The sequence below is a fragment of the Macaca mulatta genome, chromosome 8, assembly GCF_049350105.2.
Source record: "Macaca mulatta isolate MMU2019108-1 chromosome 8, T2T-MMU8v2.0, whole genome shotgun sequence".
NCBI lineage: Eukaryota > Metazoa > Chordata > Mammalia > Primates > Cercopithecidae > Macaca > Macaca mulatta.
The window spans coordinates 58101748-58129407 of NC_133413.1; the positions used below are offsets into that span (position 1 = coordinate 58101748).

The following is a 27660-nucleotide window of genomic DNA, read 5'->3' on the forward strand; positions in this document are numbered from 1 at the left end:
ATTGACAGAATCAAAGGGAAAAACGACAGTTCTAAAATAATAATTGGAGACTTAACTACTCCCACTTTTAATAAGGATTAGAACAACTAGAAAGAAGATCAGTAGGAAATATTGGACTTGAACAACACTGTAAAGCAATTAGACCTAACAGACATGTACAGAATATTCCACCTAACAACAACCTAATACCCATTCTTATCAAGTGCACATGGAACATTTTCCAGGATAGATTATTCGTTAAACCATCAAACAAGTCTTAATAAGTTAAAATTGTCTCACGCGTCCGTGTGAAGAGACCCTCAAACAGGCTTTGTGTGAGCAACATGGCTGTTTAGTTCACCTGGGTACAGGCAGGCTGAGTCCGAAAAGAGAGTCAGCAAAGGGTGGTGAGATTATCATTAGTTCTTACAGATTTTGGGATAGGCGGTGGAGTTAAGAACAATGTTTTGGGGACAGGGGATGGATCTCACAAAGTACATTCTCAAGGGTGGGGAGAATTACAAAGAACCTTCTTAAGGGTAGGGGAGATTATAAAGAACCTTCTTAAGGGTAGGGGAGATTACAAAGTACATTGATCAGTTAGGGTGGGGCAGAAACAAATCACAATGGTGGAATGTCATCAGTTAAGGCTATTTTCACTTTTGTGGTTCTTCAATTGCTTCAGGCCATCTGGATGTATACCTGCAGATCACTGGGGATATGATGGCTTAGCTTGGGCTCAGAGGCCTGACAAAAATATTCAGGCCTTACAGGGTATATTTTCTGGTTACAATAGAATAAGAAAAGGATATCCATTTTTACCACTTCTGTTAAATATTGTACCGGAGTTTCTACCCAGGACAAGTAGGCAAGTAAAGGAATTTAAAAGCTTCCATATTGGAAAGGAAGAAGTGAAATTATCTCTATTCACAGATGACATGATTTCAAATGTAGAAAATCCTAAGGAATTCACTAAAAAAAAACTGTTAGAAGTAATGAGCTTAGCAAGGTTGCAGGGTACAAAGTCAGTATAAGTCAGCTGTATTTCTGTATAATGCAATGAACAATCTGAAAATGAAATTAAACCGATTTTATTTACAGCGGCATCAAAAGGAATAAAGTACTTAGGAATAAATTTAATAAAACAAGTGTAATACACTCTGAAAACTACAAAACAGTGTTGAAAGAGACTAATAGGGTTAAGAAGGCAGTACTCACCAAATTGATCTGTAGATTCAACATGATTCCTATTAGAATCCCATCTGGCTTCTTTGTAGAATTAACAAGCTGATCATGGGAATTCATATGTAAACCCAAGAGACACAGAATAGCCAAAGCAGTCTTGAAAAAGAACAAAGTTACAGGACTCGCCCTTTCCAATTTAAAAAATTACTACAGAGCTACAGTATTCAAGACAGTGTTGACATAAAGATAAACATGTAGACCAATGAAATATATTAGAAAGCCCTCTAAACCCCTCTGTCTACAGTCCGTTGATTTTCAACAAAGGTACCAAGATCATTCAAGGGGAAAAGAATAATGGTCTTCCACAGATGGTGCTGGGACTACCAGATATCCACATGCAAAATAATAAAGATCCTTACCTTAAACATATACAAAAATTAACTCAAAATGAATCAAAGACCTAAATGTAAGAACCAAAAGTATAAAACTCTTAGAATAAAACACAAGAATAAATCTTCCTGACCTTGAATGTGGTGATGGATTCTTAGGTATGACACTAAAAGCATAAACAACAAAAGGAAAAAAAAAATTGCACATCATCAAGATGAAGAACTTTTGTGTTTCAAAAGACACTATTAAGAAAGTGAAAAGTGGCCGGGCGCGGTGGCTCAAGCCTGTAATCCCAGCACTTTGGGAGGCCGAGGCGGGTGGATCACGAGGTCAGGAGATCGAGACTATCCTGGCTAACATGGTGAAACCCCGTCTCTACTAAAAATATAAAAAACTAGCCGGGCGTGGTGGCGGGCGCCTGTAGTCTCAGCTACTTGGGAGGCTGAGGCGGGAGAATGGCGTGAACCCGGGAGGCGGAGCTTGCAGTGAGCCGAGATCACGCCACTGCACTCCAGCCTGGGAGACACAGCGAGACTCCGTCTCAAAAAAATAATAAAAAAAAAGAAAGTGAAAAGTTAACCCACAGAATGGGGGGAGTATATGCAGATCATATATTTGATAAGTGAGTTACATAGAGAATATATTTAAAATTCTTACCATTCAGTAATAAAAAGGCAACCTAATTTTTAAAATGGGCAAAGAATCTGAATAGATGTTTCTACAAAGAAGATATACAAGTGGCCAATAAGAGTAATGATTAAGATGAAAGGTTTTAGCCGGGTGTGGTGGCTCACAACCTATAATCCCAGCACTTTGGAAGGCGGAGGTGGGCAGATCACAAGGTCAGGAGTTCGACACCAGCCTGGCCAATATGGTGAAACCCTGTCTCTACTAAAACTACAAAAATTAGTTGGGTGTGGTGGCGGGTGCCTGCAGTCCCAGCTACTCAGGAAGCTGAGACAGGAGAATTGCTTGAACCCAGGAGGTGGAGGTTGCAGTGAGCCGAGATCCAGCCTGGGCAACAGAGCGAGACTCTGTCTCAAAAAAAAAAAAAAGATTGAACTCATAGAAACAGAGTAGAAGGGTGTACCAGGGCTTAAGGGTGGGAGAAATGGAGAGATGTTAGTTAAAGGGGTCCAAACTTTCATTTATAAGATGAGTAAGTTCTGGAGACCTAATGGATAGCATGGTGTCTACAGTTAATGTATATCTGATATTTGCTGAGAGAATGGATCTTAAGTATTGTAAGCATACTCATGGAACATGTGAGGAGATGGAGATGTTGATGTTGTGGCCGTCATTCACACTCTGTACGTACTTCAAGCATCACATTGTGCCACCTTTATATATATTTGATTTTTATTTGCCAATTTTATTTCAGTAAACCTCGGGGGAAGGAGGAAATAAAATAATAGTGAAATAAAATGAAAAATCGAATTATATATATCCTACTTCCCTCCCAGAATTGTTACAAGAATCAAATGAGGTAACTTAAAGAAAGTAATTTATAAAATGCAAATTTAATTAATACATAAAATACCAATATTATAGCAATAAACATAATTGTCATTATTAAACATTATATTAGTACCCCCTTATTCAAGGAGGATATATTCCAAGACCTCCAGTGGATACATAGTACCCAACTGTGTATAAACTATTTTTCCCTATACATACATACCTGTGATAAAGGTTAATTTATAAAGAAGACAAAGTAAAGATTAACAACAACAATAATAAAATAGAACAATTATAACAATATACTGTGATAAAAGTTATGTGAATGTGGTCTCCTAAAATATCTTATTGTACTGTGCTCACCTATTTTTATACCTTGGTGTTCTGAGGACAACTGAAACCACAAAAAGCAAAACCGTGGATGAGAGAATTGCTGTATTAAATAAATATAGTAACATTATATTATGCTTTCCCTCTTCTAATAGACCAAACTTACTTTTAAGTTGGTTCTATTGTCGTTTCTATCCATCGGTGTACCAAGTAATCTCTTGTATGTAGTGAATGCTCAGTAAATGTACTAGAGAAAAATTAGATAGTATTTTGTTTTCCTGAGAGGGTACCACAGACTGTTTTGAATGTAATATCAATAACCTGTTTATTTTGATAAAGGTAACTTAGATAATCCTTACCATTGTATTTATAGCCCAGCAGAGTGATAGTTTACAATCTTAACATACATCTATCTTTAACTATAAATTTTAGGAGGCCAAGAATTCAGTCGATAGATATTATCAGTAATAAAGTGGTCAAAGAAGGTGTAAAAACTTGTAGGAGGGCTGGGCGCGAGGGCTGATGACTGTAATCCCGGCACTTTGGGAGGCCAAGGCGAGTGGATCACAAGGTGAAGGGATCGAGACCATCCTGGCTCACACGGTGAAACCCCGTCTCTACTAAAAATACAAAAATTAGCTGGGCATGGTGGTGGTGGGCACCTGTAGTCCCAGCTACTTGGGAAGCTGAGGGAGGAGAATCACTTGAACCCAGGAGGCAGAGGTTGCAGTGAGCCGAGATTGCACCACTGCACTCCATCCTGGTGACAGGGCAAGACTCCATCTCAAAATAAAATAAAATAAAATAAATAACTTGTACGATTCCTGTATTGTTTCCTTTGAAGATGTGGTTTGCAATTGAGAAACATTTTTGAGACAGAAATAAAAGATGAAAAGCTTCCATCGGATGGGTCTGTCACCCTCTTGAGCTCTCCCACACATTGACGCAGCATCTCTGATGGAGCAGGGGCGATGCCGCTGCCTATCCCCAAGGAAGCTCCCTAAGCCCAGTGCAGGACAAGAAGAGTGCTAAATAAGATGTCCTACAGACAAGAGAATGACATCGTTGATGAAAACAAATCTTTCTATGTCTTTATTTTAACAAACAGCATTTTGGGTTTGTTAAGTAAAAACCCATTTACATTAATTTTTCAGGTAGTAAGTTGAAGACAAATATACCTAAAGTATAAAATGTACTTGAGGTTCTATTTAAAATAAGTTGTCTAAATATAAATCAGAAAGTCTACACAGTGAAGTTTCGAGTGAAAAGTCCACTTGGTGTTTGTCCTGATTATTTTTCGGCAGGCTTAGCACAGCGGGCCCCTGGGGAGTCTTGGAAGTGTGTGTGGGCACTGTAAGTAACTAGTTAAAAGTTTATGTTTCAAGTTAGTGTTACCAAACTTGGAGGATGAAGATTTGAAAGTATAATGGCCTAGTACTGACTTCTCTGTAGCCACATACTTTACCTTCAGGCAGGGCACACTCAGTAGGCCTCTGTGATAAGGCAGGAGGGTCAGAATGTATTGAGGGGTCTGTCATGAGTGTAGTAGCTGCCCAGCAGCCCTCAGGCCCTGCCAGACACCCCTCTGCTGAGCCACCACATTTGTGAGGGCAACAGGATGTTGGAGACGAGGGCCAGGTCTGTGTTCCATCCTCACCAGCCTGGAGGAAGGTGACAGGAGTAAGTTGGAGGAGAAGCAAAGTCTGGGAGGCCTGATTCCCGACCCTGATGGGTTATCCTCTTCGGACTGCAGCCTCTGATAGCTGTAGAGATGCAGTTTTCCTTCTCAGGCCACAGTCTCACTTTTGGAAGGCCAAAAATTATACACATGTTTCTGACTATGCTTATTGTAGTGTTTCTCATAGGCAGGTAGTTGAATCTGACCTTAGGGTATTATTTTGATGTTAGCGTATGATACATGTCCTGCTATAGTTCTGCTGTGCTTTGGTTGCTATGTGACATTCTGAGGTTTTTGCTGTCCTTGTTGCCCTAATTTCTTTGTTTGTGAAAATAAGCAGCGTCATTCAAGAGAAATTATGCTTCCTCTGTAAAACACTTTTAATCCAAGAATGTTCCTACTGCTTTAAGAATTCAAAGCATTGTCTTTTAACCAGCCTTGCACATTTATCTAGTTTAGCTGAGGTTTGTTCTGTTTGAAGCTAAACTAAGCTTAGGACTTGCCTCTATGTGGTAATAATTAAAGTTGGGCTTTGTGATTTCTGAGGACAATATTTCTTAGTCTTATTTTACTGATTCTTTTATGTTTGTAATGTCAGTTTCATCTCTCTTGTGGTCATTGTCTTCCAAAAATCCTTTTATTGCCAGTCAGTGTGAATCCTTTTGTTCTGAATTCCTACATAAATTTTTGACTGGAAGTTCAATTTAGGATATTTTGTGGATTTTAGAAACACATTTTTCAATTCATTTGATTTGTTTTTTCCCCTTTTTATTCTCAGTTGCATTATTCAAATACTATAATCTGTTCTTATCTTGTGCCATCTCCAGTTTTACTTCTGCTTCTACAAACTTGTGACATCAAAACATCCAACCATAAAAACATGTTTTACAGGCCGGATGTGGTGGCTCACGCCTATAATCTCAGCACTTTTGGAGGCTGAGGCGGGTGGATCACTTGAGGTCAGGAGTTCAAGACCAGCCAAGCCAACATGGCGAAACCCTATATCTACTAAAAATGCCAAAAAAAAAAAAAAATTAGTCAGGCATAGTGGCAGGCACCTGTAATCCCAGCTACTCTGGAGGCTGAGGCAGGAGAATTGCTTGAACCCAGGCGGCAAACGTTGCAGTGAGCCAAGATCGCACCACTGCACTCCAGCCTGGGCAACAGAGCAAGACTCGATCTCGAGAAAAGAGAAGAGAGGAGGGGAAGGGAGGGGAGGTCTCAAAAAAAAATTCAAATAGAACAACTATAATTCTTTACCCAGAAATCATATGTATGGAATACTCAGCCATGGCATTGTGCTACCACTGACCTAGTAACAAGGTGCTTCAATGAAGCCAAGTGTCTGAAACGTGTTACTTTTGAGTGCTAGACTCATAAACCAAACCCTGTAGATAGATCCTATTAGATTCATACTACTTCATAATTAGTATGAATCTAAATTAGAAAAAATGTACGTTTATTTACTATACTGTTCACTTTCATACAGGAATAAATCATATAAAATATGGTCTGTTCCTCAGTGTTGTATTTATTCTGATAAAAAGGGAATTAGACAAGTTACACTTGGGGAATTGTAAAGTAGCACACACAATCATAAACGCCAGTCTTTTATAGTCAGTTTCTTAGTTATATGTAACTGTCTGACTTGGGTAGAAAAACACATTTGAATAAAGTCTTGTCAATTAAGAAGCTGAAAATAAAAGGAATATGAGGCTTAAACTTCTTATTTCTGAAATTATCTTTATACTTCAGTTTAGAGTCATTTTCTAAGACTTGTATTTTCAAAGTTTTATTAGAGTAAATCTGATTTTTGATGAGGAGGAGTGGTACCCGGTCACTAAATGGCCGGGATGGTGGGCAGAATATTTTGCTATTTTAACAAATCCATTAGTAGCAAGCACTATTGACATTGCCTTGTCACCGAGTCGTATTTCATGCTGGTGTGTTGACGCAGGTGTCCAAAGTCAGAAACAGAGGTGGTGTCAAAGTCTGTGAAGTTAGCTCTGAAAGTCACTGAGATGTAGTAGCCCTTTTCAAATCCAGTCAGTCGAAAAGAATTTACGAAGTAACTAGAATGTGATTTATTGTCTGTCTTGAGAACCAGAATTCTGATAACCCCCCAGAATTTTCTGCATTGATGGAAATGTTCTATTTATTGTGCTATCCACTATGGTAGTCACTAGCCACACTGAATACCAGAAATATGGGTCATGCAACCCAGGAACGGCATTTTTAAATTATTTTATTTCATTTTACTTTGTTTCATTTAAATATGATGAGCTACATGGCCCAGTGGCTACCTTACTGGCCAACACAATGTAGAAGGTGGCTTTCAAGGTTCTTTCACCACAGGGACCCTTGCAGAGTAAATATAAATCTTTCCACAGCAACTTGCCAAACTGCCTAACACTTGATAACTGTGAACAGATAGAGAAGCATAGTTTCCTCTACCCCACCATCCCCACCCCCCACCCAATTTCATGCCTTCATGTGAACCCCATCTAATCGTGTGCCTGGCTAGCCAAATGCCCCGTCAGTTTGTGTCCCTTCCCTTTCTCATACGTTGGTTCCTCCAGGGTTGATTGTAGCAAGATCTTCCTTACCCGTATCCAAGTAGGAAGTCCTGTCCTCCCTCCTGGGAGATGGCCTGGTATCTTGGAAAGAGAACAGACTGGCTTTGAAGCCAGTTGGTTTGTATTACAGCCCTGTCATGGACTAGTGGTATATAATTAATTGGTTGTTATTTAGCCTCCTCTGAAGATTGGAATAGTCATGTTTACCCTGTGGGGTTGTTGTGAAGAGGACTAAGAGCACAGCAAGTAAAGTAAAGCCATCATCAGACTCTAACCAGCTAGTATGGGTAGCAAAGAAGGCTCAGTGCAAATGTGCATATGAGCAGGTGATGGAAAAGTGATATCCACTGCCAATGATTGTGATTCTTTTTAATATTTAGGAGGATAAAGATAATAGGTTTTGAGTAAGTAACACTAAATAACCCTAGTTTTTGCTAAACAATAGGCAACAACTAATTTGAAATTGCTGAAGATATAATTCACAATAATGACAGCAGCAGTGCCGACATCCTTCCCACTGAGCCCTTGCATGTGGGAAGCCCTTCTAGGAACTCTGCATCAATTCATTAATTTCGTTTTCACAAGAAATCTGTGTAGTGCTTACATCTACTGTGAATACTCCCAATTTATAAAAACCAAGTCACAAAGACGTTAAATTTGTCCACAGTCACACAGCTTGTAAGTGGGAAAGCCAGGATTTAATTGCAGAGTTTTTAGGTCTAAAAGCTGTACGTCCTCTCCTTCCTCCCATGTCATCGTGTGCTGTGCATTAGATTCTCATGTGCTTGGTCACTTGCCACCCAGCGTTTTTATTCTAAGTCTTTATTTTAAATTTATGCCATTCTTAGATGCCTACATTAGAATACACGGGACTCAGTTGTTACAAGGTCTGGTTTATCTGTTTAAAATATACTCTCATGCCTTCCTCTATTCCCTGTAAATGTGAATGTGTGTATATCCATTAATTTAATAAACATCTATTGAGTCCCTTGCACATGTCAGATACTGGGAAGTACCTAATAAAAAAGAGAGGTAAAAAGAGAAACAGCTGTTGTATTCTAGAAGTTCAGTTTTTAGTTGTAGAGGCAGACCGTTGAACATGACAGTGTGAAAGGCACTGTTGGAGCACAGAGGAAAGAGCAACTTTTCCCAGGACACTGGAAGAAGGAATGACATTCATTCCAAAGTCATTGATTTTCCAGGTACTGGTGAACCCCCCAGGCAAAGTTCCTTCTCTCACAGAGGCAACATTCTAGAAGGGACTTAATTAACATGAAGAAGTCTATCTTCTGTCTCTTGTGTAGAAGGCCATATTCTTTCTGTTGCAGCACCAGTAATGCTTTACTGTGTTTTGTTGTTTCCTGGTGTATGTCTCTCTATGAACTTAAAGCCCTCTTGGCTAGCCCCCACCCAGAGATCCTAGTTTATTTTCCGTAAATCTAGTGAAAAACCCAGTCATTTTCATTTTCAAAGTGATTTTAACTCATAGTCTAAATTGAAAAATATTGTTTTCCTAAGTACGTATTAGTAAGTTTGCAAAGCTAGAATTAAACCTAAGGGCTTTCTTTGATTCCACAGTTATAAGCGGGGTCATGTTTTTGAGTGAAAGGCTGGGTTTTCTTCCCCAAATTAATGAGTCAGTTAAAAAAATGTACGCCTGTAGCATGATTGCCACAGTATCTCTCCCTGTATAATTGCTTATACAGGAAATGACAAGGAATCTACAAAATAACTCCTAGAACTATTAAGCAAGGTTGAAGAAACCAACACATACAAAAATTAGGTGTATTTTTACATAGTATCAATGAATTCACGGACACCAAAATGAAAAATATACCATTTAAAATTGTAAAACTAAAAAAAGAGACCAAAATAACCCATGTCAGTGTGAATCTTACAAAACATGTAATGACTTATATGTTGAAGCTACAAAACACTGATAAAATAAATCAAAGATCTTAACAAATGGGAGACATATTTATGGATTGAAAAACTCAAAACCATAAAGATGCCAAAATCATAAGGAGCTCCCCAAATGGATTTATAGGCTTAAAGAAATTCCCATCAATTCCAGCATGATTTTGTTTGCAGATATATATGTGTGTGCTGATTTTAAAAGTTGCATGGAAAGGCAGAGGAACTAACATAGCTTAAATAATTTTGAAAAAGAATGAAGTAAAGGGGATCACTTTCCCCAATTTAAATATTTATTATATAACTATAATAATCAATATTATATGGTGTTATTGAAGGGATAGACACATACATCAATGAAACAGAATAAAGAACCCAGAAATACACTACACAAATATGCCCAGCTGATTTTTTTTTTAAATTGATCTCCACAGTGTGATTTTGTTTGTTTTTGTTTTAGAGATAGGGTCTCACTATGTTGCCCAGACCAGCCTCAAACTCCTGGGATCAGGTGATCTTCTTGCTTTAGTTTCCTGAGTAGATGGGACCATAGATGTGTGCACCACCATGCTCAGCACCAGCTGATTTTTTTTTCTTTTTTGAGGCAAGATCTTGCTCTGTCGCCCAGGCTGGAGTGCAATGGCAACATCTCCGCTCACAGCAGCCTCCATCTGCCTCCCAGGTTCAAGTGATTCTCCCACCTCAGCTTCCCGGGTAGCTGGGACTGCAGGTGCGCCACCATGCCCCACTAATTTTTTTGTACTTTTTTGGTAGAGATGGGGTTTCACCATGTTGGCCAGACTGGCCTTGAAATCCTGACCTCAAGTAATCTGCTCGTCTTGGCCTCCCAAAGTGCTGGGAAAATAAGCCACTGCGCACAGCCTACCAACTGATTTTTGACAAAAGTGCCAAGACAATTCAATTAAGGAAGGATAGACTTTGAATAATCATAGGCAGAAAAATATAGGCCTTAACCTCGTTCTCACAAGTTATATATCATTTAACTCAAAATTGATGATGAATATAAATGTAAACTATAAAATTAGAAAAATGTTAGGGAAAAAAGAGAAAATCTTTAGGATCTAGGACTAGGAAAAGAGTACTTAGACTTAAGATAAAAATTTGATCTGTTTAAAAGGAACTTGAGGCCGAGCGCAGTGGCTCGTGCCTGTAATCCCAGCACTTTGAGAGGCCAAGGCTGGACCTGAGGTCGGGAGTTCAAGACCAGCCTGGCCAACATGGTGAAACCCCGTTTCTACTAAAAATACAAAAATTAGCCAGGTGTGTTGGCATGCACCCTATAGTTCCAGCTACTTGGGAGGCTGAGGCAGGAGAATTGTTGAACCCAGGAGGCGGAGGTTGCAGTGAGCTGAGATCTTGCCACTGCACTCCAGCCTAGACAACAGAGGGAGACTCCATCTCAAAAACAAGCAAACAAAAAAAAAACGTGATAAACTAAAACTTATCAAAACTGAAAACTTTTGCTCTGAGAAAGACCCTGTTTAGAGAATGGAAAGACAAGATAGAGACATAGGGAAAATAATTTCAATTTCAAACTTCACACCCAAGAAAGGACTAGTATTTAGAACATACAGAATTCTGAAAAACACACAGTATAAAAAATGAACAATCCAATTAAGAAACAAGCAACAGGCATGAACAGACGTTTCATTGAAGAGTTATATAAATGGCACATTAGCACAAGGAAAGATGTTCTACATCATTAGCCATTAAGAAAATGCACATTAAACCCCACAGTAAGGCAAAATGGCTAAAACAAAACATAATATCAACATTGAATGCTGGCAAGGATGTGGAGAAACTACATTCCTCATATACTGGTTACAGAGATGTAAAATTACATAACTACTCTGGAAAAGTTTGGAAGTTTTTTGCTTTTGGAAAAAAAACAAAAAACTAAGCACACAACTACCAAACAACCTAACATTTGTACTCCTGGGCATTTATCTCAGAGAAATGAAAACTTATGTTCATATGAAGACCTACATATGAATGTTAGCAGCTTTATTAATAGTAGTCCCAAACTGGCAACAACCTAAATGTCTATCAATGGGTGAATGGTTAAACAGAATGTTAAATCCATATCATGGAATACTATTCAATAAAAATAAACTATTGAAACAGACAATGACTGGATTAATCTCCAGAGAATGATGCTAAGTGAAAAAAGCCAATACCTAAAGAAGTGGAGAGCGTATTTTGGTTGCTATAGTTTGAATATGTACCCCTCCAAAACTTATGTTGAAGCTTAATCCCCAATGTGGCAGTATTGAGAGGTGGGGCCTTAAAGAGATGACTGGGTCATGAGGGCTCTGCTCTCATGAATGGATTAATCCACTCATGAATTAATGGACTAATGGGTTATCATGGGAGTGGGATTGGTGGTTTTATAAGAGGTAGAGAGACCTGAGCTAGCATGCTCCGCTCTCTTGCCATGTAATAGTGGTGCCATCTCAAGATTCTGCAGAGTCTCCACCAGCAAGAAGGCCCTCACCAGATGCAACCCCTCGACCTCCATAAGTGTAAGAAATAACTTCCTCTTCTTTGTAAGTTACCCAGTTTCAGATATTCTGTTATAAGCAACAGAAAATAAGACAGTGGTTGTCAGGGGTTTAGGTTGTGTGGTGGGGGTAGGGGTGGGGGTAGGGAAAGGAGAAAGAAGGAAGTTGATCTGTGTTATTTTGTACAACTGAATGTAAATCTACAATTATCTAAAAATAAAAATTTTAAAGAAAAAATAGGAATTGTATGACATTAATCAATCTAAAACAACATTCCTCTCAATCATCCCACTGGTCATTTTATGTTCATGAGTTTTCCAGTCTTTAAGATTTCCCTATATTAAGAAAAAACACCAATTAACAATGGTCAGTATCTAATTTCTGTCCAATTATCTGTCATTACATGTTTTGTGAGATTCACACTGACATGGGTTATTTTGGTCTCTTTTTTTAGTTTTACAATTTTAAATGGTATATTTTTCATTGGCGTCCATGAATTCGTTGATAATATGTACAAATACACCTAATTTTTGTATGTGTTGGTTTCTTCAACCTTGCTTAATAGTTCTAGGAGTTATTTTGTATATTCCTAGACATATGCTTTATAGCAATTATGTCACCTGCAAATAAGGACATTTTCATTTCTTCTTTTTAATCTGTATGCCTTTCCCCACCTATCTTGTCTTACTGTGCACTAGCTGGAACTTCTGGTACTATGTTGAATCAAAGTTATGAGAGAGGAAATTTTTGCCTTGTTTTCCATCTTAGGTGGCAAGCATCTACTCTTTCATCATTAATTGTAATGCTAGCTCTGGGGTTTCTGTTGATGTTGTTTATTAAGCTGAGGAAGTTCTCTTTCTAATTTTTAGAGGTTTTTAAAAATTGTTATTAAGGATGGGCGTTGAATTATGTCAAGTGATTTTTCCACATTGATTAATGTAATCAACTGATTTTTCTCCTTCAGCCTTCAACTTGGTGAAGGTGATTTTCAAATACCAAACAAGGCCATCTTGCCTGGAATTAACACCACTTGGTCATATTGCATAACTTTTTTTATATATTGCTGAATTCTATTTGCTAACATATTGTTAAAGAATTTTGTATCTATGTTATTGAGGTATATTGGTTTATAGTTTTTGTTTGTTTGTTTGTTTGTTTGTCCTGTCTTTGGTTTTAGTATCAGAGTAATACATGCTTTATAAAAGGGATTGGAAGAGTTTCCTCCTCTTCTGTTTTCTGGAAGACAGTGTGTAGAATTGGTGCTAGTTCTTCTTTTCCCATTTGTTAGAATTCTCCAGTGAAAGTATCTGGACCCGGAGATACCACTTTTGGGAGTTTTAAAATTATAAATTTGGCTGGGTATGGTGGCTCACACCTATAATCCCAGCACTTTGGGAGGCCAAGGGCAGCGGGTCGCGAGGTCAGGAGTTTGAGACCAGCCTGGCCAGCATGGTGAAACCCCGTCTCTACTAAAAATGCAAGAAATTAGCCAGGGATGGTGGTGCATGCCTGTAGTCCCAGCTACTCGGGAGGCTGAGGCAAGAGAATTGCTTGAACCCAGCAGGCAGAGGTTGCAGTGAACCGAGATCGCACCACTGTGCTCCAGCCTGGGCAACAGAGCATGACACCGTCTCAAAAAAATAAAAAATTACATATTTATTTTCCTTAATATTTATAGGCTGTTCAAATAATCTGTTTCATATTGCATGAATTGTGGTAGTTATTTTTGTTTCCTTTTGAGAAATTTGTCCATTTCATCTAAGTTCTGAGAATGTATGTATGTAGACTTGTCCATAGTAGTCCTTCACCTAGCCTTGTGATGTGTACAGGGCCCGTAGTGACAGCCTCCATCTTATTCTTGATATTGGTAATTTGTATCTTCTCCCTTTTTTCATTTTTTAGTCAATATATTGATCTTTTCAAATAACTCTATTGCATTGTTTTTTTTCTCTGTTGTTTTTCTGTTCAATTTTATTTATTTCTGCTCTTTAATTATTTCCGGCTGGGTACGGTGACTCATGCCTGTAATCCCAGCACTTTGAGAGGCTGGGGTGGGTGGATCACCTGAGGTCAGGAGTTTGAGACCATCCTGGCCAACATGGTGAATGAAACCTGGTCTCTACTTTAAGAATATAAAAATTAGCCAGGCATGGTGGTGGGCACCTGTAATCCCAGCTACTCAGGAGGCTGAGGCAGCAGAGATTGCAGTGAGCCGAGATCGCACCACTGCACTCCAGCCTAGGTGACAGAGCAAGACTCTGTCACACACACACAAAAAAAAGTATTTCTTTTCACTTGCTCTGAGTTTATTTTGCTTTACTTTTTTCTAGGTTTTTGAGGTAAGAAAAATTGTTGATTTGAGACTTTTTTCTTTTTTAATGTAAGCTTTAAGTTCTGTAAAATTTCCTCTCAGTATCACTTCAGCTGTTTCTCACAACTTTGATAGGTTAAATTTGTATTTTCATTTAGTTCAGTGTTTTTAGGTTTTCATTGAGACTTCCTCTTTGACCCTTGGATTACTTAGAAATATGTTGTTTAGTTTCAAAGTGTTTGGAGAATTTCATGTTATCGTTCTGTTATTGATTTTCAGTTTGATTCTACTGTGATTAGAGAATGTACTCTATATGATTTCAGTTCTTCTAAATTTGTTTAGATGTGTCTTATGACACATGCATTTTGTGGGCACCTGAAAAAAATAGTATTCTACTGTTGTTTGGTGGAGTGTTTTATGATGTCAACTAGAACCTGTTTATTGATGGTGGTGGTGTACTCTTCTGTATTCTTTCTGATATTCTCTCTAGTTCCATCAAATGTTGAGAGAGGGGTATTGATGTCTGCAGTTCTAATTGAGGATTTGTCTATTCTTTGAGTTTTATCAGTTTTTGCTTCATGTATTTTGAATCTATGTTCTTTGTTGTAGATACATTTAGGATTGCTATGTCTTCAAGGTGGATTGATCTTTGTTTCATTATGTAATGTGCCTTTCTATATTTGGGGTTTTCTGTGCTCCGAAATCTACTTCATCTGATATTAATATAGCACCCCCACTATATTTTAATCAATGTTTACATGATGAATCTTTTCCCATTTTTTACTTTTATCCTACCTATATCTCTATATTTGAAGTGAGTTTCTTGTAGACGGCATGTAGATGGATCATAAATTTACCCTGCCAATCTTTGTCTTTTAATTGGTTTATTTAGACCATTTATCCTCAATGTAATTATTGATACATTAGGACTTAAGTGTACCTTTTTACTTTTTGTTTTCTTTGTTCTCTGTTTTTATTTATTTTATTTTTCCTGATTTCATGTGGGTTACTTGAACATTAATTTTTTTTAGGATTTCATTTATAATGTTTTGGTGTGTTTCTCTTTTTATAGATATTTTATTGCTTGCTCTAAGTATTACATACACGTAACTTAGCACAGTCTACTAGGTCAACACTTTACCAGTTTCTGTGAAGTATAGAAACCATACCTCCCTTTATATCCCCTTTCCCTCCCTATTTATAATATGATTGTCTTTAATGTTTTCTCTGCATGCATTTAGAACCACCTCAGACAGTGTTATAATTTTTATGAGAATAAAAATTTAGAAAACTCAAGAGGAGTAGGAAAGCCTCTTGTATTTACCTGTATTACTTTATCTGTAGCCTTCCATTTCTATTTCTTTCTTCCCACAGGTCCTTGGTTCTGTTGGGGGTTTTTTGTTTGTTTGTTTTTTGAAGCGGAGTTTTGCTCTTGTTGCCTGGGTTGGAGTGCAATGGTGCGATCTTGGCTTACCGCAACCTCCATCTCCCGGGTTCAAGCGATTCTCCTGCCTTGGCCTCCCGAGTAGCTGGGATTACAGCCATGCACCACCACACCCGGCTAATTTTGTATTTTTAGTAGAGAGGGGGTTTCTCCATGTTGGTCAGGCTGGTCTCAAACTCCCGACCTCAGGTGATCCGCCCGCCTTGGCCTCCCAAAGTGCTGGGTTTACAGGCGTGAGCCACCATGCCCAACCAGATTTTTTTTTTTTAAGTCTATTTTCGCTTTATTATTTATAATGGGTAATTTTTATTATTTTTGTCTTCAAGTTTATTGATTCTTTTCTCTTCCTTCTCCCTTCTGCTGTTGAACCTATTCTTTTATTTTCACTATTTTTTTTAGTTCTGAAACTTCCATTTTTAAGAAATAATTATTCTGTTTATTTGCTGAGATACTTTTTTTTATTTGTCTCAAGTGCATCGAGATGCTTATTAAAGCATTTTTAAATGGCTGCTTTAGAATTTTGCCAGATAGTCTAACCTTTATGTTATGTCAACATTGACATCTGTTAATTGTCTTTATTCATTCAAGTTGAGATTTTTCATGGTTCCTATTATAACAAGTGATTTTTGATAGAAACATGGACATTTGGAGTATTATGTTTTGAGACTGGATCTTATTTAAACCTCTTTTAGGTAGCTTCATCTGACACTGCTCTGGTAGGAGAAAGTGAGGAGTGGAGTGGGGTTGTTACTGCCAGGTGGAGAGGGAAGTCCAGATTCCTCAGTTGACACTTGAGAGAGGGAGAGACTCCTTGTTCCTGATGGGCAGGGGTATGAGTTCCAGCTCCCTGCTAAGCCTCTGCTGACACCACCCTGGCTGGGAAGGCCAGGGAAGCCTTGTTGCTGTTTCTCACATGCCTTCTGCTGAGGGGTAGGAGGGGTAGGAGGGAAGGGTGGCCTCAGCACCACTGAGCAGTGGTATAAATCCTGATTCTCTGCCACGCTTCCTCTGGCACCACCCCAGAGGGATAGGGAGTGGTGCTTGGTTACTACTGTCAGGAGGAGTTGAAGTCCAGGCCCCCAGGTAGTCTCTCCACTGTCACAATGAGGGGAGTACTCATTGCAGGCCTGTCGGGGATGAAAGTCCTCCAGGCACGGTAGCTCACACCTGTAATCCCAGCACTTTGGGAGGCCGAGGTGGGCAAATCACCTGAGGTCAGGAGTTTGAGACCAGCCTGGTCACCATGATGAAACTCCATCTGTACAAAAATGTAAGAATTAGCTGGACATGATAGTGGGCACCTGTAGTCCCAGCTACTTGGGAGGCTGAGGTGGGAGAATCGCTTGAACTCGGGAGGCCGAGGTTGCAGTGAGCTGAGATCGTGCCCCCAGCTGGGCGACAGAGCAAGACTCCATCTCAAAAAAAAAAAGAAAAGAAAGTCATCTCCTTGGCCCCACCTTCTCTCATACCCCAGCTGGGATATTGGGGTCTCTCATTACAGCCCAATGAGGGGGGAAGTCCAGGTCCTCACTTGGCCTGTGCTAGCATGCATGGGGACAAGTCATAGGTTTTCCATGATGTTTACCTAGAGTAGAGCAGTTACCATCTAAGAGTTTTCTGCCTTTCTAGGCTGCCCGTTCCTTGGTCCTTGGTTAAAGAGAGCAGGCTTTGGTAGAGCTTTTTGTCAGCACCTGTTGCTGTTTCTGGGTTGCTGGCTCCTTCAACTCAAAACCTGAGATATACGAGGCAAAAAGAAAACCCAGAGCTGGGCACAGTGGCTCACACCTGTAATCCTAGCACTTTGGGATGCCAGGGCGGATGGATCACTTGAAGTCAGGAGTTTGAGACCAACCTGGCCAACATGGCAAAACCTTCTCTCTACTAAAAAATTAAAAAATTAACTAGGCTTGGTGGTTCATGCCAGTTATTCCAGCTACTCAGGAAGCTGAGGCACGGGAATCGTTTGAATGGAAGGCAGAGGTTTCAGTGAGCCGAGACTACACCACTGCATTCCAGCCTGAATAACAGAGTGAGACCATGTCTCAAAAAAAAAAAAGAAAGAAAGGAAGGAAGGAAAGAAAAGAAAGAAAACCCAGGAACTTGCCACTGCCTCATTCCTAAAGTCTCTAGGTTTTAGCCTGTCTGCCTCTTCTCTCCACCTCTCGGTGTCTTCTTATGTTTACTTTACATATAATGTCAGCCATTGTAGTTGTTCTTAATGAGAGGAATAGGGAAAAGTGTGATACTCTATCCTCCCAGAATCAGAAGTCCCAAATTTCTCTTAATACTAAGCAGCACCATGTTTTAAGGAATAGGCATTAAAGTGTTTTCTCTTGTCCAAGGACTGAGAAGAACCAGGAGAATTTTGTCTGCTCTATTTCCTGACTCCTTTTCATTAATACTTAAATATGAGGTATTCAGCAACTATAGTCAGTTTGATAGCAAAGGTAGATGCTCCTTTGACATTTAATGGTATGTTCTTTGAAAGATTAGAGCTGTCAAAATGTCTGAAGGTTTTATTTGTACATTTTATTTCATTGTTTGGGCACTTTTTTGAGGCTGTTGACAGTTTTTGTTCATCCTCTGTATTTCCCCCTGAGGGGTCTTGAGGCTATACTGGGAGGGCACAAGGAAGTCCAAGCCCAGGGACTTAGCCTTCTTCCATCCCTTCCTGACACAGGGCTTTCACTAGAACAGTGAAGTCAGACTACTGGCGGCCATGCTGGAGCATGAAGGATAGCTGTGCCTCTGTGGGTGGGCTTGGCTCTAGCTGTCCATAGCAGGCGAGTCATTGCTCTTTGCATTCCTGATTTAGCAAGAACATGAGGGGACCCCAATATTGCAAAGAAACTGTTGCATGTCTTTCTCTTTTCCAGGCAAAAACTGATTATTCCAAATGGAAGTTGCCCTGTTATTCTGAATACTTACTTTTGTGAGAAAGTTGTTGCCAAAGAAGATTCAAAAAAAACTTGTGATGTGTACTATCCGGACATACCCCTTCCAAGAAGAAGCATCTCTTTGGCCCAGATGTTTGTAATTAAGGGTATAACAAATAATTCACCTGAAATCCAGGTAAAGTCCTATTGACTTAAAGGTTTTATGCTTGTAATATGTTAGTGACTGGATTTGGAAGGGCTTCAGTGTAAGTGAAGATGTTTACCTTTTGTGTCCCTCCAAAAATCCCACCACAAGTATATATGCTGCAGGAACTTATTGTTATGCCTGAATATATTATAGTTCAGTTCAGCATTTAGTGGTGCTCTTTTTACAGTATTTCATCTTTCTAATTATGTATCTTTAATCTTTATTCTAATTTATTAAAACAGAGTCATGCATCACTTAACGGGGATATGTTCTGAGAAATTTGTCATTAGGTGATTTTGTCATTGTGTGACCATCATAAGAGTGCACTTACACAAACCTAGATGTTCCAGCCTACTGCACACTTAGGGTATATGGTATGGCTGATTGCTCCCAGGCCACAAACCTGCACAGCATGTTACTTTACTGAACACTGTAGGCAATTGTAACACAATGGTAAGTACTTGTGTATGTAAACATATCTAAACATAGAAAAAGGATAGTAAAAATACAGTCCAAAAGATAAAAAATGGTGCAACTGTATAGGGCATTTACCATAAATGGAGACTATAGAACTGGAAGTTGCTCTGGGTGAGTCAGTGAGTGAGTGCGGAGTGCATGTGAAGGCCTCAGACACTACTGTAGACTTTATAAACACTGAACACTTGCACTACACTAAATTAAATTTTTTCTTCAGTAATAAATAATTTAACCTTAATTTACTGTAACTTTCTAACTTTATAAACTTTAAATTTTTCATTAACTTTTTTACTCTTTATAGCAGCACTTAGCTTACAACACAAATACAAATAGCTATTCAAAAATATTTTTTCTTTATATCCTTTTTTCTGTTTTTATTTTTTATTTCTTTTTACTTTTAAAACTTCTTTGTTGTAAACTAAAATACAAACACACACAGTAGCCTAGGTCTTCACAGGGTCAGGACCATCAATATCACCATCTTCCACCTCCACATCTTGTCCCACTGGAATGTAGAGGGACAGTAATGTGCATGAAGCTGTCATCTCCTTGGATAACAATGCCTTCTTCTAGATACCTTCTGAAGGACCTGCCTGAGGATGTTTTACACATAACTTGTTTTTTAACATGTAGAACACTCTAAAATAACAATTAAAAGTATAGTACAGTAAATACATAAGCCGGTAACATTGTTTATTATTATCAAATATTAGGTACTATACATAACAGGATGTGCTAGACTTTTATGCAACTGGCAACACACTATTTTTGTTTACACCAGCATCACCACAAACGTGCATACATCACTAGGCAACAGGAATTTTTCATCTCCATCATAGTTTTATGAGACCACGGTCAAACATGCTGTCCATTGTTGACAGAAACATCATCATACAGTGCATGCTGGTATTTGACAACGTTCATTTTCTCTATTCTTGTAATGTCTAAGAATTTTTTAAAACCCTCCTTTATTTATTTAAAAAATCATATTTTTCTTTTCCACAATATCTATTATCCCTTGGGATAAAAAGAACTGCATAAGCTTGAGATTATATGCTGGAGTTGTTTTTTGCAATTTTACTTGTCCTAAGCCATGATCATTTGCCAAGATGAATTTAGGGAACTACTAAAATTCACTTGCTGTGGGCGCCCCTGGGACCACCCTAAGCACTGAATGTTCGTGTGGCTCCCAGTGCACTGGCCTCAAGGTCTCTGGGTTATATAAGTTGTCGCTAAGCAGAATGCTTCCTGAGACTGACAGATCAAGGGAGGAGGAATACGAAAGAAAAGTAGACAAACTTTCAGCCTGTTTTGTACCAGCTAGTCAAGCAAAATCTCTCTTTGACTATCAAAAGAAGTATCTGGAGAGGATTATGCAAAAAGGAAGACTCTCTAATCAATTTAATTATAACAGATAAAAAATATGGCCCAAAGCACATTACTGTTTTAACATATAGTTTTAAACAGCTATGTAATATTAATCCCATGAGATACATTTTTGGCCTATAACAGTGATAATGAAACTACTTGTAGCATAATGGTTAAACGTGTGAACTTTGGAACCAGATAACCTGGTTCAAATCCTAACTCAGCCACTTCCTGCTGGATCATCTCGGGCAAGATCCGTGGTCTCTGTGTCTCAGTTTTCTTATCTGTAAAATGGAGGTGTGATATTATCTATCTTCTTGGGTGGTTGTGTGAGGATAAGCATGTTTAATATGTAAATTTAAAAGCCTGGAATATATAGGAAGCACTCTGGAAGTGGTGGTGTTTTATTATGACAGGTGATATTATGTAAGGGGTTGTTGGGAGAATATGTGAGTATGTAAAATGCTTAGCCTCGGAGATTGCACATACAAGAACTTAATAAAATGAAGCATTTGTAGTATCCCTAGTCATTCTTTTATCTTCATTTTTGGTTTGTTCTGTTGGAATTCTTACCTCAAAAGAGAAAAATTTCTTGAATTATCATGAATTTTATTAGCAAAACTTTCTGTGTGTTTTCAAAGACCTGCCTGGTATAGCAGACATCCTGCTGTGCTCCTTGTTCTTTCACTGGCCTTCAGCTTGCAATCTTAGCCACCTGGCAGGCCCAGAGCCCCACACCACAAGTTCCTTTGTTTTCATCTTCATCATCACTTCAGTGTAGTGCAGATCCACTGGGGGGCTGCTTAAGGATGTCATTATTTGGTGTGCAGCATGTTGCTTGTTGTTAGCCAAACCTGAAACTTTGTGAGTCTTGAAACTGTTCCCTTTATGTATCTCGGCCAGATTGTGTGTAGTGGTGTAGCCACCACAGGGACAACCTCGACCCACGGGCACAAAGAAGCAAAACAGCACATCCCAGCCGGCACTCCCCTAAGGGATTCTCTCCTGGACGTGGTGGAAAGCCAGGGAGCTGCCTCATGGCCAGGAGCTGGGGTCCGAGTGGTGGTGCAAAGAGTGTATTCTCTTCCCAGCAGAGACAGCACCAGGGGTCAGCAGCGGGCCAGCTCAGGACACACAGACCCAGCTGGAACTCGGTGAGTGCCAAGATGCTGGTGTGGGGCAGGGGTGAAGAGTCACTTAGACAGAGTGCTCTAGAAAGTGGAGGCTCTTCCCAGAGCACGTTCTTAGCTGCATTCACCATATACGTGCACTGTTTTTGTTTTTCCTTGCATCAAAATTTGGGCTACATGGTATGATAAAGGATTTTATCTATCTATTTAATTTTAAAGTCCTATTAAAAATTAAATTTACTGCATTTTCTTTTACCTTTAATGGTTCATGTTCTTGAAAGTCATACAAATGCAAGAAATATTGGTTTTGTTCTGGCAAAGCCAAGACATGTGGTTGTCATACCTCAAAAGACCATTGCAACATCCAGTTTTATATGTCTTGAAAACCTGAGTAAGTAATGGCAATTGGTAAACCTGTGGCTTTCAGAGAGTACTGTATCAAACCATCTGTATCAGAACTGCCTAATGGAACTTTCTGCAATGATGTAAATGTTGTCTGTCTGCATCATCCAATGCAGTTAAGTGCAGACAAATGTAGTAGAAGTGATGTTGTCTTTACTCAGATTTAGGCCCTTCCTGGTGTTGGTTCTTACAGATAGCTGTAGACGCATGACTGACAGAGAGGTTTGTTTGTTTACATCAGAGCCTCAGCATAGTCTTTTTTTCTTTTTGCAACGTCCACCTCTGGAGTTCAAGAGATTCTCGTGCCCAAGTAGCTGGGATTACAGGCATGCACCACCATGCCTGGCTAATTTTTGTATTTTTAGTAGAGACAAGGTTTTGCTACGTTGGCCAGGCTGGTCTCAAGTTCCTGGCCTCAAGTGATCCACCCGCCTCAGCCCCCCAAAGTGCTGATATTACTGGCGTGAACCACCACGCCCAGCCTGGCATAGCCTTTTGAAGTTATCTCTGGCAATGATAATTGCCCTCAAGGAAGTAAGATGGATTTCCAACAGAATAGAAATTAAAAGTGTAGATGCTACTTCATCAGTTTTGTTTAACTATTAATAAGAAAACACATACTGAAGAAATAGTAATTAACAATCATCCTGGCCGGGCATGGTTGCTAACACCTATAATCCCAGCACTTTGGGAGGAGCCCTAGGCAGGCAGGTCACTTGAGCCCAGGAGTTTGAGACCACCCTGGACAAAGCAAGATGGCAAGACCACATCTCTAACATAAAGACAAAGCAATCATCGTGTCGTAACACTGCCTTCTGATGCCAGAGAGAGAAACAGGATACCTACGCTCCTATGTGAATTATGAATAATCTTCAAGTGGAGGCACTTTATTTGAAAATACTATGAATTTCAGAAAGTCACCTTGAGGTCTAGAGTTGGAGAATGTTTCTTTTGGAATTACAGAAAAAAAAAATGATTCTTTTTTGGAATATGCATGTTTGTGAAATCCATGAAATCAGTTTTAAGGTCTTTATCATGGCTTATAAATATAGACCAGTCTTGCACCCTGTGCCCTAAATCTGTGGTAAATTTATATAGAATTTTCTAAGACAGCTACCCATCAGACATAGGTTTTTGTTTTGTGTTTTTGTTTTGCTTGGCCTTTTTAATGACACATCCAGTGTTAGGTTTTAAAGAAGGGAATACTAGTTACCTTGGCAATGAGGAACTTGGTAGAGCTTCCTCATTTCAGCACACAGACCACACACTCCAAGGGGACGAGGAAACAGAGACAGTGGGGAACTGAATCACCCTGACAAGAAGGAACGACGAAACTGACGGTGTGGTTGCTTCCTCTGACTAATCACAGCCAATGCACGTTATGAAGGCTGTCCCTCTAGGTCCTCCAGTGGTGGTGGTTTTACTTGTTTAGCAAAGAGAGAAAAACTAGAAGCTAAAATCTGGTGAAATTCTACCAATGTGAGTGGCATTGTGAATGCTTTGGAGTTGTACTTTGGAATACATGTGGTGACATATCCAACGAGAATATGCTGGTGGTAGATTGAAAGAAGGCCAGGCATGAACTTCAAAAACAAGAAAACAACATCCAGTTATTCAGAGTTAATGAATATGCATTCTGTGTGATGCATTTTCTGTAGCACATCGGAGATTGTACAATATTGAAGCTAGGTAATATTATTCCCACTTTGCAGATGAGGAAACGGAGCCTCAAGGAGGATCTCACTGCTGACACAGGTGGACACAAAGAAAAATGCAATGGGATATAGAATCCCAGATGACATGGTTGTAGAGTGTTAGAGTTTAAAAGAAAAGGGAGAGGCCGGGCGCAGTGGCTCATGCCTGTAATTCCAGCACTTTGGGAGGCCGAGGCAGGCGGATCTCGAGGTCGGGAGATCTAGACCACCCTGGCCAACATGGTGAAACCCTGTCTCTACTAAAAATACAAAAATTAGCCGGCCATGGTGGTGCGCACCTGTAGTCCCAGCTACTCTGGAGACTGAGGCAGAAGAATCGCTTGAACCCAGGAGGTGGAGGTTGCAGTGAGCCGAGATCGTGCCACTGCATTCCAGCCTGGGGACAGAGCAAGACTCTGTCTCGAAAAGAAAAGGCAGAAAATTGAGTTAGAACCAAGCCGTGTTTAGCTTAAGGCTGACCCAGGGTCAAGTTGTCCAGGGCAGCAGAAGTGCAGGTGCCTTGCCCTGGGGAGACTTGGTTGGACTGTGTACAAAGATGAACTTTTGAACTAAGGGCCATAGTGTTGGCCTTGAGTTTGAGGACAGGGCTGCTGAGATGTCTTTGGGTACAAGAAGATCTGATCATTAATATTTTCTAGATTATTTTGCTGTGATAATGATCAAGCTCTCTAGTTTATATATCAAATTAATATAGAAGTAAAACTGTACTTTATTCACTACTAATTGTTTGCTAATATATTTAGAAAGAAAAACTTAGAGAATGTATCTGCCTTCAAGACACAGCAGTATGCATTCTAAGGCAGTTTTTTATACATGTACATGTAGCACGAACATTATTAGAAGATGCAGATGTGTAGCCTGGAAGATTTTCTGCCTGTGATTCCTGCTTTCAGCTTCCTGATCAGAGATGACATATGGAACACTCTGTGGGTCCCACAGGATAGACAAACTTGGGCTTAGCTAGTACAGACTCATCAGCCCAGCACACACAGAAGGAAAATTGCATAAGCAGTGACCCCTTCCAACTAAAGGCAGCTCTAAGTCTGGTCTCCTTGTTTTTCAGAATGGCTTTTCTTGAGCTCTTGTCGTTATCTGCTCTACCCCAGAGATCTTTCAAGCTATTAGTAAACTCAAAGACAACCTTGATTACTGTGTATTTTCTGTGAAGTCCAGAAATTACCGTGTGAGAAGAAATTAAACCTGGGTGAAAAGAAACGAAGGTATCTTATGGCAGATTTGTTTGCCACAATAGTTGCCCCTTCCCAGCCCAAGTCAGGTGGTTGCTGATAAAACCCTGCAATTAATTTCTGTCTAAGTTTACTTTGCACCTTGATCATAGGTGTCAATCTCAGTCTGTTCCCAGTTCTCAGGCAGTGTCACTTTTCTGATACCAGTAACAGCTTATCTTCTGAAAGCTGACAGCTCAATTAGTGCCAACCTTGAAATTAAAAGAAAATTTTTTGAAGCAGCTAGTCCTGTTCAGGGTCAGATAGATTCTCTCAAAAGGTTCATGTCCTCTGCACTGTGAAACATTATCAGAAATAGACTTTACATTTCAGAAATATAATATGTTAGAGTCCCCTGTCCATTGTTCTTCTGGATGACTTCCTTTAACTTGAGCTGTTAATGAAAACATTTCTGTGAGGTTTCTCAAGGTGTTGTAGGTCAGAGTAACCAACGCAAACTTAAGTTTTATAAATCACTAAAATCAAAGGTAACAAAAAACTGATGCAGAAGGCACTCCCTAACCACAGAATAGGCAGTCTGTTCAAAGCCCAAACACACCTTTTTTATAGATCCACTACATGTTGAATGATCGTTAGATTAATGCATGACTAATAAAGCCATAGGCATTTTTTTTTTTTTTTTAAGAGAAAGGGAGCACTGGCCGTCGAGGTAATTTATAACGAAAACTGAGGCAAAGAGAGAAAGTGATGATTCCTTAGTGATTCTCTGTGTCCTGGTGGTGCAGGTCCAGACCATATTACCTCACTCCAAGCCCATGGTGATTGTCAGCAGACATCACCTTTCTTTCTCCCTTTCTAAAACATTCTCTTCCTTTCTTCTTGAGATATTTAACCTAGGGACCAGTACTTTTTGTTTGTTTGTTTGTTTTTTAAACATGGTCTTGCTCTGTTGCCTAGGCTGGAGTGCAGTGGAGCAATCATGGCTTATTGCAGCCTCAACCTCCTGAGCTCAAGCAGTCCTTCCACCTCAGCCCCCAAGTAGTTGGAACCACAGGCACGTGCCACCACACCCAGCTAATTTTTTTTTTTTTTTTTTTTTTTTTAGAGACAGGGTCTCACTCTGTTGCCCAGGCTGATCTCAAACTTGTAACCTCAAGCAATCCTCCTGCCTTGGCTTTCCAAAGTACTAGGACTACAGGCGTGAGCCACCATACCTGACCAAGTAATGTAATCTTTATCCTTTAGAGATGCAAATTATTTCTTGCCCTTCATTGCAGAAATATTTTAAAGTGGAGAGTTAGTCCTTTGCAAGAGGACAGAACTTGCTAAATAGTTGTGTCTTCAGACAAAAAGCTGGAGAAATTCACTGAGCTGGACTCAGAAAAAAAGCACATTTTCCTTTTTCCATACCTTGATGTTTTACTCCTGTTTTTGGTCTTTTGGCCTTTTCTTTATTTTCATGTTGTGTATTTATTCCTTCTTTTCACTAAGAAAAAAAAATCCACCATGCCCTGGACCAGGTCCTGGGCCTGCAGTGGTTGACAAAACCAGACATTGTCTCTGTGTTCCTAGAGCATAGTCCTAGTGAGAGATTCCACACAAAATAATTTACAACAAATGCATTTATGATTACAAGTTGCAGTAAGTGCCCTGGTGAGAAAAAAAATAGGGCACAAAGGAGAACGTACATAATTTAGTTTAGAGGGTTCAAAGATGGTGTTCTAAGGCAGTACTCTTTAAGTTTAGGTGTTAGGTAAAGAGAAGATGAAAGAGAATTGCTCACAGAAGAGAGAATACCTTTGAAAAGCTCTTGGACAGGAGGGAGATGCCAGCATGACCATGCTGCGCGGGCCAGCAAGAGATCCCAGGCAGGAAACCGGCCACAGCCTAGTGGACCATGTGCAGGAGCTGCAGTGTCTGCTGTGGCTGCCCACTGATCAAGAATGAGGTTGACCCGCTTGAAAATCAGCTTTAGCTATCAGGGGTTTAGTAGGATGGGCACATGGGCCAGGGCCCAGTGAAAGCAGAGAGACCCAGGAAGCAGCTACTGCCATAGTCCAGGTCAGAGAGGACTGGTGGGTTCCTGAGTCTCCTGTGGCTTTGCCAGAGCTAGAGAAAAGGTCCGTGTTCTGGATGTGTGTGATGGCTTCATAATGGATTGGTTGGGGGAGGAGCAAAGTAGAAGGGAATATTCAGAGAGCGAGCCTCAGCTTGAGTTATTTAGTTGAAGGATGTTCCCATTTGCTGAGATGAGAAAAACTACAGTGAGAGCAGGTCTGGAAGAAAGCTTGAGAATGCAGTCTGTGCCTACTGAGTTTGAGATTCCTATGAGACATCCAAGAACAGATGTCCTGTGAGAAAGCTGGACATACATACCTTACACCCAGAAGGTTTTAGATTGGACATAAATGTTTGGGGGCTCTCAGCTTGTGTCTGGTCACTATGTATCTTTGTATGTTCATTCATTTTGTTTGTGGATGTTAGCAGGTTATGTTTGTTTATGGTGCCAA

The 27660-nt window shown here is 39.7% G+C and overlaps 1 protein-coding gene across 47 annotated transcripts in view; it reads left to right on the plus strand.

Annotated features, from left to right (window-relative positions):
• SPIDR (scaffold protein involved in DNA repair) overlaps positions 1-27660 on the plus strand; it is a 481215-nt gene that overhangs the window by 312852 nt on the left and 140703 nt on the right. For all 47 annotated transcript variants that reach the window (XM_077943592.1, XM_077943599.1, XM_077943602.1 and 44 more), the window contains 2 exons: positions 18664-18859; positions 21620-21870. In XM_077943592.1, coding sequence (XP_077799718.1) covers positions 18664-18859; positions 21620-21870 — 447 coding nt within the window. The remainder of the gene's footprint in view (positions 1-18663; positions 18860-21619; positions 21871-27660) is intronic.